This window comes from Setaria italica, chromosome VI (assembly GCF_000263155.2).
Source record: "Setaria italica strain Yugu1 chromosome VI, Setaria_italica_v2.0, whole genome shotgun sequence".
Lineage (NCBI taxonomy): Eukaryota > Viridiplantae > Streptophyta > Magnoliopsida > Poales > Poaceae > Setaria > Setaria italica.
The window spans coordinates 34,407,420-34,423,032 of record NC_028455.1 but is presented as its reverse complement, the minus strand read 5'-3'; the positions used below and the strand labels follow the sequence as shown (position 1 = coordinate 34,423,032).

Sequence of the window (15,613 nt, the reverse complement as noted above, 5' to 3'; positions counted from 1 at the left end):
CATTTTTTTAAAAAAAAAGAAAGAAAAGAAGATGAACTATACATACTTCAACTTTTTTCTTTAGTTTCAAAAGTGCATTCTTGTCAATGTATTCTCTTTTTTAGCATCTGCACCTGATGTACAATTCGTAGTACTACTCCTATCTGAATAATTCATTGGATTGCAAAGGGAGCTTCAAAGGGACTATTTCACATAATTTTCTATACATAAGAACTCAGCAAAATAAAATGCCTCCATCAGCCATCATGGTGACAGTGAGACCCAAAGCTTTCTGATTAGACATTAGCAATAATCCAGTTCAGATCTGCATACTGTCACCGAGCATATGGTCCAGACAGATCATCGCGGAGCATGCAAGTGTGGCGACTGAAAACAGTTGGTGAGCATGTGCTTTCGCACAGTCGCCGCACTGTCCTGATGAACACTTACAAAAGGAATTGTTCTTGGCATTTCTCGTTTTATACAAATCGCCTCCTAATTTCTTTAGTTTCCATGCGCATGTGGCAGCTGAACAGGATGTCGGCGCCAACGTGCGCGGAGCAGAGACGAGCATGAGCTTCAGGTTGCCATCATCGATCGCCCCATCTGCAGGCGATGGATGGATGGATGGCATTATGACAAAAGAAAGCGCATCACTACTGGAGATCGATGGCGAGAACCAAATGATACGAGAAAATTTGTTCTGATGCAAAATGTCATTCAGGTGTAGAATGAAAAGAATTTCAGAGGAAATAATTGGATATCCGTTGAGTTCAGTAAAACTCAGCATCCTCAAGGAACCAACCATTTAGGAGCTATACAATTTTCCTGTAAAATTCCTACAAAAATTTTGTTTGAATTTTCGGTAAGAACTACAGGATTTGATTAGCGCAGGAATATGCACAGGATATGGATCATTGCTGGGGCTACATCCCACATGCCGTGCTTGTGCGTCAAGGCCGCCGGGCCACAAGCCCGGAGCATGACAGAGTGCGTAGGCCAATCTTTGCCTCTTGCCCATGATCCGATGCCAGCCATGAATCGTGTGATTTGCCTGGGATGACGCACCAGCATGGCGCGCGTCAGCATGTATGTGTCCTGGACTCCTGGTCCTGGCTTGGTTGGATCGCGCCAGCCACCGCCAGGGGCCAGCTCCGGCGAGGCCGGCAGGAGCGACCGCACGGACGCCGGCGACGCGCTGAGCGACTGCGCCGGGTACTACGGCGGCGCCACCATATCGGCGCGCGAGGACTTCTTCGACGGCGGCGCGTACGACGAGGCCGAGAAGGAGCTAGGCCGGGGACGCGGAGGGCGCCGCCGACCGCTGCGAGCAGGCGTTCACCGAACGCCGCCGCCTCATGGCCACGGTGTCCGACGTCGACAAGAGGATGAAGGACCGGGCCAGCGTCGCCGGCGACCTCGTCGCCTTGCTCTGGGACGACAAACGTGAAACGCCGGCGCTCCGGCCGTCGGCTCTTGCCTGCTTGAGCTCTATACATGTTGAGATTGGCTAGCACGTTGCTGCACTCGCCAATTCGCCATGGATGCGCAAGTCACGTGTTAATTACATGGCCGTAAATTTTTTATCTTGCGATTCACGAGTCAAAATTTGTCGCTCTATTCATAAAATGCCGATTTCCAAAGTAATTCTTAGTTGTGAATTACTCCCTATCAAGAAAAACCAAAACCTATAATTTGGGATGAGATTTCCATCGAATCCCTTAACAAACAACATGTACACATGTACTGGTTTATTTTTTTAAGCTGTCTCATAGTAATTCTATTTTCTTAATTTGTGTATAGAAAAAAAAAGAAATATTGTGAGTTGTAAACAACTACAATAGTAATGCAGTCATCTTATAGTCCTAAGATAACCTATGAGACAGTTGTTTCGCAAAAGAACAACCTCTTTCTCTCTCCTTACTATCTCTCATCTACATTGAATACACATTGTATACACATTTAGATGCCTTAGGAGTTGGCCTATTTAGAACAGAACTTCATGAAGACCAACCTGGGGCACAACTGTACAAAACCACGCATCGCATCAGACAGATGATTGAAATGCATCTACTACGGTTTCGGACAACGAAACATGAATATTGAATACGCCGTAAGCTGTAAACTTGTAATAGCACCATGTATGTACCGGCCTTCCAGCAACGTAGCATCTGAGATCGATCTAAATTGAAGAACATATTGATGCAAGTAGGACAAACGATAAAATTCCAAAGCAGAATGCAGTTAAGAAAACGAAATAAACTGAAAAGCTGCATCCTGGAACACAGTAAAATGGTATTTTTCTCCCAAAATTCGAGATCTACAAATCCATGACAGGTAGGTCTAAAAGCATGTAGGTTCCAAAGGTACATAGACGAGCATGCTCTGCTAACAAGGAAGCTTTCGGTAGTTCATCTAGATGTTGTCTTTCCTTCAAACCTCCTGGACGCTCAAACCTGCACCAATGGATATTATCACATCAAAAATGACGCACAAATTAGAGGTGCATTGCGCTAACGGATTAGAAACTTCATTCAGCAGATGAAAAATGAGGCAGCATTTTCAACAATTTGAAGGCAAACTGTAAACGCAAAAAAGTTGAGAAAAGGCGCATTCACAAAGTTCTGATTACAAATTAAAAAAGACAGATATTCCTGTCCCTCGGATCTCATAGCTATTACCCATCATCGATGAACAATGACCCGACTAGTTTTAACCACAAGCCTACACTTCAAAAGGAGTAGAGACAACGAAGGCTTGAAGCTAAAACAAATCAAGCATTCATCTAAGATCAATAATATTTTCTTCAAGGGGACACCAACAAATTGAGCCTGATAAATTACAACTACAAAACAAGATAAAGAATAATGATCCCAGTGCTCTATAAAAGTTTAAAAAGAACAAGAAAGGTCATACAGCTGTCCCTCGGATCTCATAGCTATTATTGGCCATCACTGACAGTTTTAAAAACTTGTTTTAGCCACAAGCCACACATTAGTCCACAAGACCTGAGATGGCTTGAAGCTAAAACCAATCTTCAACCATCTTTGGACCGAAACTTTATCTTCACTGGGACAGCTACTTGATCAAAATTACAACTAAGAAATGGCTTCAATTCAAGGAAAAAGAAACAACCCTAACACAACATCGTAGATGCTCATCAGCAGCATGAATGATTAATTCCAGGCAATACTAACACAAGCACTGAGTTTTCGTGTACCAGAACAGAAACAATACCATATGAATTGAAGCAGTGCTAACCTGGGGGGAGAGATTGCTTCAACTTGTTTGCCTTCTCAGCATCGAAGACGCAGAGGGTGTACAAGTACTTGGAGCAGCGCACCTTGAACTTGACAACATCCTTGCTCCTCTTGATCTTCACGGAACGGGCATCCTTCCTCCTCGCGGTGAGAAGGAAGTCCTTGATCTCATGGATCTGCTTCGGCTGCAGACAGATTTGTTTCACGAACTATTAGACAAAGCATAGCCATAGGATGACAACAAACTAGAAAATACTAATAGAATGGCACAAAACCTAATTGCAACTACCAAAGAAAAGCAAACTCTCACATACATGCTATACTTAAAATTGTAGTTTATATAGAGTTGTATCTTCATGGTGGTTTATTTACAATTTTAACTTGTCAATCTATCAGTACATTTCTAAATACAAGCACTGCATACTGTCGAAACTCAGAAGTGCAACATTCATTCAAACAGGCACATGCCATCCTAACCTAGGGATGTGATTGACATACATGTAGTTGAAACAGCACACAGAAGAGATGAACTAGCATGGCAACCACGGCGACATCAAAATACAGCAACTAAAACTATGCTTTCAATGCTAGCAGCAATGCAACCTAGGGTAAAGGTAAGAGCATTACCGCTCATAGCGAGCCACACCAGCAAACTGCATAGAGCTGGTAGACAGCATGAGCATAAGTTGCCACTGCATGTGTCAATCAATCACAGGGAGGCCATGGCACATCATTAGCAACGCATAACCCTAGCCCGACCAATCTCTTGCACGACAATCCACGAGAAATAAGCAAAAACATGGCATAGAACATGTTCATCGCCTCTACGAACACAAGCAACTTGCTACCGAGCAACTCATTACACGGAGAACTCCGGGTGAGCCGAATGGATGTGCTAGCGGCGGATATAGGACTGACGAGAAGGTAAGAGGGAGGGATTAGAGGGATAGTTACCATCTTCTCGTGAGACCTGGGAGTCGCCGAGCTCTTCTTCTCGCGGCGGCGGCTGGGATCCCACGGGAAGAAGGGAATGCAGAGGCGGCGGCGGGCGGGAGGGGAGCGGATTATATAGCACCCCGTAGATAAAACCCTAGACAGGAGCGGTTCCGGAAATGCCCTCGCCCTCGCTCGCTGCAAGTGGGGCCTGGAGGTTGGGAGGGCCTGTGGAAGGCCGCATTCGGATGGGCCCAGTTGGGCCTTGTGGATCATCATATGGGCGTCGAATTTCCGGCTCCAATTATTATTGCTCGAGTTCATTCATCTTTATGAGCTGCAATGGCAGCTTCTTCCTTCACACCGATTGTTAAAAGTTTTCAATTTCAGTTAGATTTCTATATGTTTCGATTTTGTACTAAAAATTAACATTTCTACATGCACAGCGGCAGAATATGTTGGCAACCATCCAATCCAATCCTAGGCAGAGATTGCAGCAGAACCATGTTTCCAGGACAACGTAGATAATCGTTTCAGGTTTTCAAACACAATACAACGAGGGGATCAATTTCAGCTCAATGAAAAATACACGATTCCACAGATTTGAAACTCAAATTTTAGACCAAGAGTGCCAAGTTATTTGTCCGATTGCGATATGTCCTATTTTTCCGTAAACAGATGGTACACAGGTTGCGCAAAAACAGTGTACTCGTTGCATAAACAACCGGTACAAGAGGAGCCTCTGCAGCCACAATCAGTAGTCGTCGCCCCTGGATATGACCTCTTTGCAGGTTGGCCGGAGTAAGATGGTGTGCTCGAACTGCGAGACATAGCTCCCTTTCACGTCGCACAATGGAGGGTATGGCTGCGAGCATAGCAGGAAATGTGAATCGCCATGTTCACGACAATGTTCGTATGATGGGGGTGGGTATGGAGCTTATCACATACCTGAACAATATTGTTGTCACATAGATTTTTCAGAGCCATGAGGTACTTCGTCTCACCAAGACGGTCCAAGTACCGGCGGCAGAAAGCGAGTGTTCCAAAGTTGTTGTTGATGGTCCCAAGTAGCTGCTTAGCCTTTGCTAACCTCAAAGGCACATGTCCAACATCAAAGTTCTTCATGTAATGACTGCATTCCAAGTCCTCCCTGACAAATCCTCTTCCTGCAAATGTTATGAAGCTTAGGGCATGTAAAAATCCCAAGGATTTAAACATATGTCTAAGCAGGATAGAAAATTTATGATGTGCAGCTAATCAGGGCCTTTCTAGCTATATAAGTGAAGTGAACATACCGGTAGATCCAAAAGTTTCAATGGCATAAAACTCTCCCTCCTCCATTTTTGTCTGTTCTCCACCTTTCACAATCGGAACTGATTTTCCAGCATGTATCTGATAGGGCCCAATGCTATGTCCGTTGAGGTTCCGAATACTTTTGACTGTCACAAGCAAAAAGAGTAGTTTCGGTTGTCATTGCCTTTCTCACATTACATTGTTTTGCAGAACAAAAAATTGGAAGCTGTAGCACCTTGGAAAACTTTCCCATTGATTTCAACCTCATATGACTCCATTACTTCTTGGATTGCAGCACCAACATCACAAAGCCGTGCATCTATTCCAGCTTCCTGAAACGAAGTAATCAAATCATCATTGAAGTTCAATGAGTGCATCATGCGTGTGTCTCTAGCAGTAGAAATTCAAATTAGGCCAAGACATAAAACAAATATATGGGAGCAGCTAGAGACACATGCTATATTGTCCAGCGGAAATCAGTATTCCAATGAAAATATAAATGTGTCACACATGAGCAAAAGATATCACTTTTGTACATTATGCAGAACAACAATAGGAAAATGGCATTGGCAAAGGTGCAACTGAAATATCGCCTTCTTTTAAGAAAAACAAAAACAATCATGAATTCTTGTATCCCCACCCAATTAACTTAGAAGCACAGCCTACAAAGAGTGCAGAGAAACATGTTAAAGTCACCTTGATCCCAGTATTTGTGGCATCTCTTGTTGCTTGAAGCAATGGATCATACATAGGATTAAATGCAACAGTAAATGCACAATCAACAATGTACCCTGGAACAAATAAGTTAGTTTTTGCAGTCAGATGACATCAATTTATACTTGCAACAAGAAACCCACACAAGTAGGCACAATAAAAACATATAAGATAAACAAGGCAAAAATTGGCGGACCATCTATATGTGTTCCGAAATCTAGTTTCATCACATCATCATATTGTAGCACAGTTTTGTCACCAGCATTTGGAGTCCAGTGAGCTGCAACCCTAAGAATTGGATTTTCTTCATCAATTTGTGAACGGAATGAAGACTTGGAAACATGATAGATGTATACCAATACCAATGGAAACACTATAGAAGAATTACCATACCAATTCAAGGAGCATCCCGTTGGAAAGGCAATGCCAGCTTGCAGCCCATTCTCCTTAATAAGTTTACGGACCATATTTTCCAATGTTTCACATAGATCAATCATTAACATTCCAGGCTTAATAATGCTTCTCATATATTTTCGCACCTAGAAAATCAGAAAATACATTGTAGAATTGCAACCAACACATAAGATTAAAGTTATGCTGCAAACATATAGAGAGGGGTATAGTTTTAACCTGTCTATGAACTTCTGCTGCTCGGCGAACAGAGTTGTATATTGGTTTTTGCAGTCGTTCCAGCTCCCTCTTTTCCTCGCTAGTTGTTCTCCACAAATTACTATAGCGATAGCATATAAATTTGCAAGCAGTTATGTGAGTGAAGGCCTTCATATGATTAAAAACCAACACATGCTCACATAGGATAGTTTAGTTCAATAGAACTTCCACTAGTGGTGATAGACTTGCACTTACTCATCCTTATATTGCTGGATTTCACCCTCAGGAAATTCTCCTGAAGGAAAAAGCTCATCAACAGGTATTGATGGAGGATCTGTCTGCTGAAGAGGGTCCTTCTTTCTACAGAAGACATGAGATCTCATGAACTGAAACAGACCAAACGAAGAAAAAATATTTCAATTTAACAGCAGAACTCACTTGGATTTGTTTTTCTTCTTCTTCTTCTTCTTTGCAGCTTCTGACGAATATCCATTTCAAAAACAATCGTTAGACTAACTGAGCCCCAAATGCCACATGGAACAAAAGAAACTTCATCTCTATGAGACTTGGGAAAGAGAACTTGCAAGGCAGAGCTGTCACCTGGTGCTCCATCTTGAGATGCACCATCAGCTTGTGCCTCGTCATCATCCTCTGGTGGTGAGGACTGAGCTGCAGGAGCTGCACCATTGCTGTTTGCAGCTTTGCCTTCTTTAATCAGATTCTCCTGCAAAAAAAAGGATATTTAATTGCTATGAAAGCAAATATACAGCAAAGCAAGGGTCAACCAAGGGGAAATGGGGAATATGTCATATAAGGTTCATTAATCCATGTAATTATAGCAGTAGTTATCGCTTATTGTAATAATAGTAGTGATTCATTCCATGGGCCACAGAAAACAGCGGAACTTCAGCTACTTACTTTGGTTTCTTCATTTTGTCCAACTTGCAATGCCTCCATCTCCTTGGTAGCTGTATCAACCTCAGCCATATTGTGTATTTCTAAAGTAGGTTCAAACCTGAATGAGCAGAATAAACAAAACCATAAACACCGATATAGCTCAGGAAAAATTACATGTTCAAATGTATCGCAATGGTAAGGCAGATCGGTAGTATATCATCTATTCACCAGTGCTTAACTGAAACTCAAGGAATTCATAACCAATAAATGCAATAAGATATCATGTTTGGATTACTAGGACCGCGCTGAATCCACTCAGTAAGTAAAGTCAGGTTAACAATGCTCATTAAACCAGATCATGTGCAAAACTTGTTCAACGCACCATTTAGCGGCGTACATACAAGAGGGGAACTAACTGTGTCATGTATGTTCAGTAATCAGATTTACTATACAAAGCTGAAGGAAAATCTTCATTGAATTCACTTTCTTTCATTTGTTTGCCTACCTAACAAGCAACAAGTTTTGACCATTGCCTTGCAAGCTGGATGCAAGACAAACTAGGATATTGCCATAGAAACATGTCATTTGAGCATCATACTTATCAATAACAGAGCCGGATGCTTAATCAAAAGCTCGCTGCAACTCTTATAATAACCCATAAATAAGCACTAACGGTCTACAGCCATCCAGTTTGCGTCGGCAAACCATTCTAACAGAAAAATATCGTCCGATTGGAGAAATTCGTAGAATTCACAAACTCGCAAGGTGTTACAACTCGCCCGGATGAGTACCTCAGAACCTCAAAGTCCCGCTATTACCACTTAAATTCAGAAATCGCCTGTCGTAAAATTTGCTGCGCGGGTACAAAACCTGCACGAGTCACTAGTCAGCTCCCGCAGGGGCCAACAAAGCCATACCTTCCTCCCGGTTCGAGGCACGAGAACTGACGTCGCCGAAGCAGGAGGCGCGAGGCGGCGGGCGGCGGCGATCAGGCCCGTTTCGTGCGAGGCGGAGGCGGAGGCGGCGGCGGCGGCGCGGCGGCTCGACGCCTTGACGGCTAGGTTGGATTTGGACCGGGACTGCGAGAAGAGAAAGCTTCACACGTTTCGTCGGAGCGCCATTGCGGTGGTAATAGTAGCATGGGCTCATTCTCCATGCCTGGCCCAACTCAAATGCAAAGCCCAGGCACAGCCCAAATCCCCTCTGCAATGCCGGAGCGGGCCAGATGCGTCTTGAAAGGCCCAGATTCACCGGCCCAGCCCACCAAGTGACCTTAACACCCCAACCGCAACAAAAATCCTCGCGAGCCCCAAACCCTCGCCGCCTCCCTCCTCCTCCCTCTCCTCTGACCTCGCCGCCGCCGTCTCCGACCTACGCCGCCGGTCGAGCCTATCCGACCGGAGAGAAGGATGGCTAGCGGCGGGGATGAAGCCTCGCGAACAGTACCGCCGCTGGCGCTGGGGGGTACCACGGAGGAGCTGGCGTTCGTGAAGGAGACGGTGCTGAAGAAGCGGAAGGAGAACGCCGACTGGGCCGTGAGGAACCGGGAGCGGAAGGCGGCGAAGCGCCAGCGCATCCGCGCGGAGAACAAGGTCGTCGTCAAGCGGCCCGAGGAGTTCGTCACGGCGTTCCGGAACAAGGAGCGCGACTTCCTGCGGATGAGGACCCGCCTCAAGGTCCGCAAGCAGCCGTCCGTCGAGGCGCTCAGCTCCAAGCTCATCTTCGCGATTCGCATCCCTGGGTAGGTAGTCCTAGCGGAAGAAGGTTTTCCATTTTTTGTTCCTTATTTCCTTTGGTATGCAGTGAGGGTTGACATGTTGTGTTGTCTGTTCGATGTAGCTCTGTGGACTTGCATCCTCACATCAGAAAAAAATTGAGGAAGCTACGGCTGACGAAGGTCCTCACCGGCGTGTTCCTGAAGGCCACCGAGCTGACGCTGAAGATGCTCCTTGAGGTGGAACCGTTTGTCACCTACGGGTAACTGAATGACAGCAAACCTTTTCCAAGTCAATGATCAACCTTTCTTGTTGCTTCTTAGTATTTCGTTGTTAACACTTTGTTTGCTGCTGTGTAACTATAGGTTTCCAAACTTGAAGAATGTGAAAGAGCTTATTTACAAGAAGGGCCGTGGGTTCGTGGATAAGGAACCTTTCCCTCTTACCAGCAACGATCTAATTGAGAAGGTACGCTTTCGCAACATCCTTAAAGACTATATGGAGTACAACAAATTACAATGGGCATCAATATTAAAATTGAGTCTCCGGTTCTTAATATACTGTGTCTGTTAGGTCAAGAAGATCCAATTATAGCAAGTTCAAATGGCAACACTTAGATTTAGATGATCAGCTTCATGTTTATATTCAGCAGTTCACCATAGTGGCAATATTATTTTGTGGATCCCCAGTAATCATTGGAAACAAAATGTTCACGCTCATGCCAAAGCTTTTGAATACATGATAGGTTTCAGTCTTTTCTTGTGGAGTTAGAAAAATAGATGTGGTTCTTATTTGTTTCCCAGGGATATTGGACTTGGTTTTGACTTGTGAGTTACATTGAAAACCTTTCGTGCCAAACAGGCTCTTGGAGATAATGGCATTATATGCTTGGAAGACCTCGTGCACGAAATCGCCACTGTCGGACCGCACTTTCGAGACGCAACGAAGTTCCTCATGCCCTTCAAGCTCAAGTGTCCGGAGAGGAGGCTGCAGATGAAGAAGAAGCCCTACAAGGATGGTGGTGACTCGGGCGACCGAGGCGACAAAATCAACGAACTAATTGAGAAGTTGAACTAAAAGCATAGCTTGTCTCCAGTTGTCATTTGCGTACGAGTGATGGATCTGTTACCTTATCAGTTTTGTAATAGCATAGCTGGATGTACCTTAAACCTTGAAGTGTTACCTGAATTTGTGCGATCAGATCGAGAAATAGCAGAAGCTGCTTTCATCAACCACTGTCTTCTGCTTGATGCCTTGATGCGTCAGTATATCGCACTGAGAAAGCTATCATATTTCCTATGTTTGTGCTCCTGTTTGTTGAATTGAGAATCCCATATCCCTCTGCTATTGGTGATACTGTTCCCTCTGCATCTCATCGCACTGCATGTATTGCTATCATCCATGTTACATGGCATCCGATGTTGTCAAAATTACTGTGCATGGATCCGTTGCTGGTTGTTGGTTGATGCGTGAACGGAGAAGATGGATGTGGTCGGCGACGGCCTCACATTTGCCCGGCGGCGACCGTGCAGTCGCACCGACGTTGGGTCACTGCAGTTCAAACACTTCGACACAGCATCTACCTGCGTGGCTGGTGTCTTTGCCTTAACCAAATCCCCGACTTCCGAACGAATCCTCACCTTTCCTCGCGTCGCGTCCACCCTCCGCGCCTCCGCTTCGTCCCTCCAGGTCCGGGCGGCGCCGGGGCGGAGAGAATGGCCTCCGCGCCATCGGCGCCGGTGTTCGAGAGGGTGGCCGGGATCCGAGCCATCGCCGAGTCCGGCCGCTTTAAGGCAAGTTTATCCCCCACTTCCCAGGAGCCAAGTTACCGGCTTTAATCGCAAGATGCCCATTCCGATCTCCAGATCACGAATTTGGTTAGAAATCGCCTTATCGTCGTAGGAATTGCAACCTGCGGTGCATCCTTGCCCATTTGCTACTGCTACATACTCATTTGCTTACAGCTAAATCTGCATCTGTCTTGCAGGCCTGGTTCCTGGACCAGTTTGGCGTCCTTCACGATGGCAAGAAGCCGTACCCCGGCGCCATTTTGGCATGTATGTTGGCACAGAAAATGTGTAGCAAGTTCTTCATATTGTATTTGTCTCCTTTTGTGTTGGGGTGCTGCTACTTATGTGAATTATCAGTTGGCTATTGCAGTGGAGAAGCTCGCGGGGAATGGGGCGAAGATGGTGATAATCAGCAATTCCTCTAGGCGGTCGTCTGTGACAATTGAGAAGCTGCAGAGCCTGGGGTTCGACACATCTTGTTTCCTCGGGACCATCACCAGTGGGGAGCTCACACATCAACACCTTCTAAAGTAAAAGCTTCTTGTGGACAGTATCTTCAGTCACCATTGTTCACTGTTTCCTCTATGAATTTAAAGTTCCATACATGTCATGAGCATGATATGCTTAGAATTACCTTACCATTTACTGGGTTTTATTGTTTCTTTTTATATTGGACTGCACAGAGCAAGCTATGATTAATTGCTTTACATACTGCCAAGTAGAGGAGTTTCTTTTTCTTGTACTTATTTGGAGACTAGATCTTGAAACAATATGTAAGACAATTAGTTTCTTATTCAATTTCATGAATATAGGAGGAATGATTCATGGTTTGCTACCCTTGGAAGAAAGTGTATCCATATCACTTGGGGCAATCGTGGCGCAATTTCTCTTGAGGTTTGTCGTCCTGCCACTTCTCCTTCAGAATTGGGATGGATTTGATGTAATCAGTATTTCCTTTTCTCTTAGTAGGGTCTTGGTTTGCAAGTTGTGAACAATGTTGATGATGCAGAGTTTATATTAGCCCATGGTACTGAAGCCCTTGGTTCACCTTCTGGTGACCCTCTTCCCAAAAGTCTTGAGGAGCTTGAGCAGGTTCTAATGCTTGGCCTAGAAAAGCGACTTCCAATGGTGGTAGCTAATCCAGATTATGTCACCGTTGAAGCTCGAGATCTGCGTGTCATGCCTGGTATGATCATGTCATCTACCTGGTATTATATTGTTTTAACTCAAAATGGATCTGCTTGGCTGTGCTACAGCTTTAGGTGCTGTTTATTTCTGAGAGTTCGATGTAAAGCTGTTGCTCAGTATGCAAGGCAATGCTGCTTTTCACCAAGTAATTTTTTGGTGATTGACAGGCTCAAATTGACGAAATGGCAATTTCTATCTTTTAGGCACTCTGGCAGCTAAATATGAGAGTCTTGGTGGGGAAGTGAAATGGATGGGCAAGCCTGATAAGGTATTCAACTAATCATGGCATATCTGCTTTATGAAATAAATAAAAAACCTGACTATATCATCATGGTAGATAGTAGAAATGGCACTCAAAGAGTATGATGAACCACAGGCTAGTGCACTTATGATTGTAGCCTTTACTGTTTTTCCCCTGAAATTTTGCTTTTCGAGTTTTTGTGTGGTAGGTGGGCAGAGCCTCTTGATAGTTACTAATCTGTTTTAGCTTTATCAGGTGATCTATACCTCAGCGATGTCCCTAGCTGGAGTTGATGCTCATGAATGCATCATGGTGGGTGATTCACTGCACCACGACATCAAAGGGGCAAATGCAACAGGAATCGCATCTGCGTTCATTACTGGAGGGATTCATGCAGCTGAACTTGGGCTCACTGAATTTGGAGAAACTGCTGGGGAGGATGCCATCAATGCTCTATGTAGCAAGCATGGATCATATCCCTCTTATGTTTTGCCTTCGTTTACATGGTAGAAACACGGTGTTCAGGCAAATATTGTTCTGGAAGTGACACAGGAGGATGAAGCCCTTGGAGGCATATGATTGTTCGATGGTTGTTGAATTTGATCAATACAAGCTGGATGCAGCTATGCTATGAAGTTAAGAGCTTGGGAAAGAGGATTTGATTGTTTATCATCAAACTTTCAAGAAATAATTGTCCAGATGAAACATTGCTTATTTCAGTTCAGCACAGCAACTAGTAGCACCTCTTCGGCTGAAAAAAATGTCAATACTAATTAAAATTGTCTCATTTGAACTGAAAATGTGTTGAAGGCCTAAATTAAAAGACCAAACTGATATTTAAGCTATATTGAAAAAATTGTAAGATTATTAAATTTTCACTGTCTGTCCTCCATCAAGTGTTTTCTCTTTTACATTGTTATATGATCACGGTGACGGTTTGGAAAAAAATGACGAAAAACTAATAATAAACAAAAAAAAGTTGTTGCTAATGAAATAGGTGATTAAATAGTGAACTTTCTGGAGATTTTTGCTACTGTAAATGGACGAAATTTCTCAAACGTGAACCCATCAAGTGCTTCCTCTTTTTGCATTGTTTATGATCATGGTGTCGGTTTGCAAAAATGATGAAAACTAATGGTAAGCAAAAAGGTTGTCGCTAATGAAATAGGCAATTAAATAGTGAACTTTTTGGAGATTTGTACTAACTATATTACTGCAAATGGAGGAAATTTCTCAAACATGGACCCAAGATTTTGTAAGTTTATCATTTAAACCTTTATAACAATCACTATTGGATACAGCTAAAAGTTTTAATTTGAATTATTGGAATAGTTTAGCTTCTAATGGAAGTAAAAACAATACTAATTATGTCGTTTGACTATGATATCTATTTTTGACGCAATCTTTCTAATAGCGGAGCAAGGTAGTGATAAACAATAAAAATAATTATAAAAGATTTAATATTAGCAAATTATTGTGTATGTTCTTTTTACCATTGTCTCGCCCCATAACCTCCCTCTATGTACAATGCCAACACAGTCGGTGCCGCCCCCATGACCACTAGCCACTCCCAACCACCTACGGGGTGGCGGCAACCTGGCCACCGGTCGCCTCCCATCATCGCCTCCTCCACTCCGCCTTCCACTAATCTAGTCGGTTGCTCGTCCTGACCCACCAACCTCACAAACTGATTGTCCAACACCACTCTATCGCACGACACCTTCTTATATTGCCTCACCACCCTCGATTCACTACTTCCGATGGGTCCACTGCTGCTAGCAACCATCTCTTTAAGGTGGCTACTTCTTCCTGAATCAGACGCTGCTGACGTTCCAACCCAATCCACTATCTTGAAACTCTAACTCTTAACCCTTCTTATTTGATTCCGAGAGCCTGCCACCGGAGTTCGTGACTTTTAGTTGGGATGGAGTGGATATGATGGAGGATTTGAAACTTGTGAGGAGTTCAGAGGAGGGCTAGAAGACAACTTGCGTTAGGAGGACGTGTGAACATATCGCTTCCTTGTGCGTTTCAGGGGGTGTTTGGGAGACAGAGGCTAAACTTTAGCCCCTGTCACATCGGATGTTTGGACACTAATTAGGAGTATTAAATATAGGCTAATTATAAAACTAATTGCACAACCCCTAGGCTAAATCGCGAGACAAATCTATTAAGCCTAATTAGTCCATGATTTGACAATGTGGTACTACAGTAACCATTCACTAATGATGGATTAATTAGACTTAATAGATTCGTCTCGCGATTTAGCCTAGGGGTTTTGCTATTAGTTTTGTAATTAGCTCATGTTTAGTCCTCCTAATTAGCATCCGAACATCCAATGTGACAGGGCTAAAGTTTAGCCCCTGTCTCCCAAACACCCCCTCAATTATGTGGCCCCCCAATTTGCTAGTTATTAAAGAGTGTCATCACACGCATACTAACTAAAATTTTGGCAGTGACGGATGAGGGTGGTTGGGCATGTAAGAAGAAATTGGCGGGAAAAAGTTGACGAACCGTTAGATACAAACCGAAAGAAAAATTCAGTATTAAAAAAACATCATGGTAACGTATAATTTGTGGAAGGATGGACATGCATGACAGATCACGATGGAAAAAATGCATAAAAAAGAAAAAAATTCTCTTAATTCTCATTACTGGTGAGACTCGCGCCTCCGATCTGATGAACTGAGGGTGCGTTTGGTTGCGAGGACGAAGTGGGACGGGACGGGACGATCCCGCTTCGTCCCGCGTTTGGTTGGATGACAGGTGGGACGGGTACATGGTGCCGAGAAGGCTTCCTTGTCATAAGTATCGGCTGGTGGCCAGATCGGGGCCTTGGCCGGGCTACGTGTAGCCGGACTGGCCTATGTGTACGTTGTTGCTGCGCTCTTCTGTGGGACAAGTGTCACGGGAATGCAGTCTCGTGGGGGACCCTGGGTCTATGGACCCGTCACTCTCTCTCTAGAGAGGGCCCCACACATCCTCATGGCAACC

The 15,613-nt window shown here is 44.1% G+C and overlaps 4 protein-coding genes across 4 annotated transcripts; 2 read left to right on the top strand and 2 right to left on the bottom strand.

Annotated features, from left to right (window-relative positions):
• Positions 1–2,200: 2,200 nt before the first annotated feature.
• On the bottom strand, positions 2,201–4,310 carry LOC101757096 (60S ribosomal protein L38). The gene is made up of 3 exons (XM_014805438.2): positions 4,194–4,310; positions 3,241–3,424; positions 2,201–2,435 (listed from the first exon to the last, which is right to left on the bottom strand). The coding sequence occupies exons 1-3, from the start codon at positions 4,194–4,196 to the stop codon at positions 2,413–2,415; spliced, it is 210 nt and encodes a 69-aa protein (XP_014660924.1). The 5' UTR covers positions 4,197–4,310; the 3' UTR covers positions 2,201–2,412.
• A 353-nt stretch (positions 4,311–4,663) lies between these two features.
• Positions 4,664–8,779, bottom strand: LOC101756403 (methionine aminopeptidase 2B). The gene is made up of 13 exons (XM_004974015.3): positions 8,603–8,779; positions 7,707–7,803; positions 7,389–7,512; positions 7,227–7,266; positions 7,044–7,148; positions 6,810–6,909; positions 6,573–6,718; positions 6,376–6,467; positions 6,162–6,256; positions 5,701–5,797; positions 5,468–5,611; positions 5,121–5,338; positions 4,664–5,037 (listed from the first exon to the last, which is right to left on the bottom strand). Exons 2-13 carry the CDS (start codon positions 7,773–7,775, stop codon positions 4,927–4,929), a joined length of 1,341 nt encoding a protein of 446 aa, XP_004974072.1. The 5' UTR covers positions 7,776–7,803; positions 8,603–8,779; the 3' UTR covers positions 4,664–4,926.
• Positions 8,780–8,980: 201 nt separating this feature from the next.
• On the top strand, positions 8,981–10,632 carry LOC101756003 (60S ribosomal protein L7-2). Its single transcript, XM_004974014.3, has 4 exons — positions 8,981–9,426; positions 9,525–9,662; positions 9,766–9,868; positions 10,262–10,632. The coding sequence occupies exons 1-4, from the start codon at positions 9,095–9,097 to the stop codon at positions 10,475–10,477; spliced, it is 789 nt and encodes a 262-aa protein (XP_004974071.1). The 5' UTR covers positions 8,981–9,094; the 3' UTR covers positions 10,478–10,632.
• A 308-nt stretch (positions 10,633–10,940) lies between these two features.
• Positions 10,941–13,348, top strand: LOC101755600 (acid sugar phosphatase). Its single transcript, XM_004974013.4, has 7 exons — positions 10,941–11,193; positions 11,388–11,457; positions 11,561–11,720; positions 12,003–12,084; positions 12,160–12,376; positions 12,582–12,646; positions 12,875–13,348. Exons 1-7 carry the CDS (start codon positions 11,116–11,118, stop codon positions 13,127–13,129), a joined length of 927 nt encoding a protein of 308 aa, XP_004974070.1. The 5' UTR covers positions 10,941–11,115; the 3' UTR covers positions 13,130–13,348.
• Positions 13,349–15,613: the final 2,265 nt, after the last annotated feature.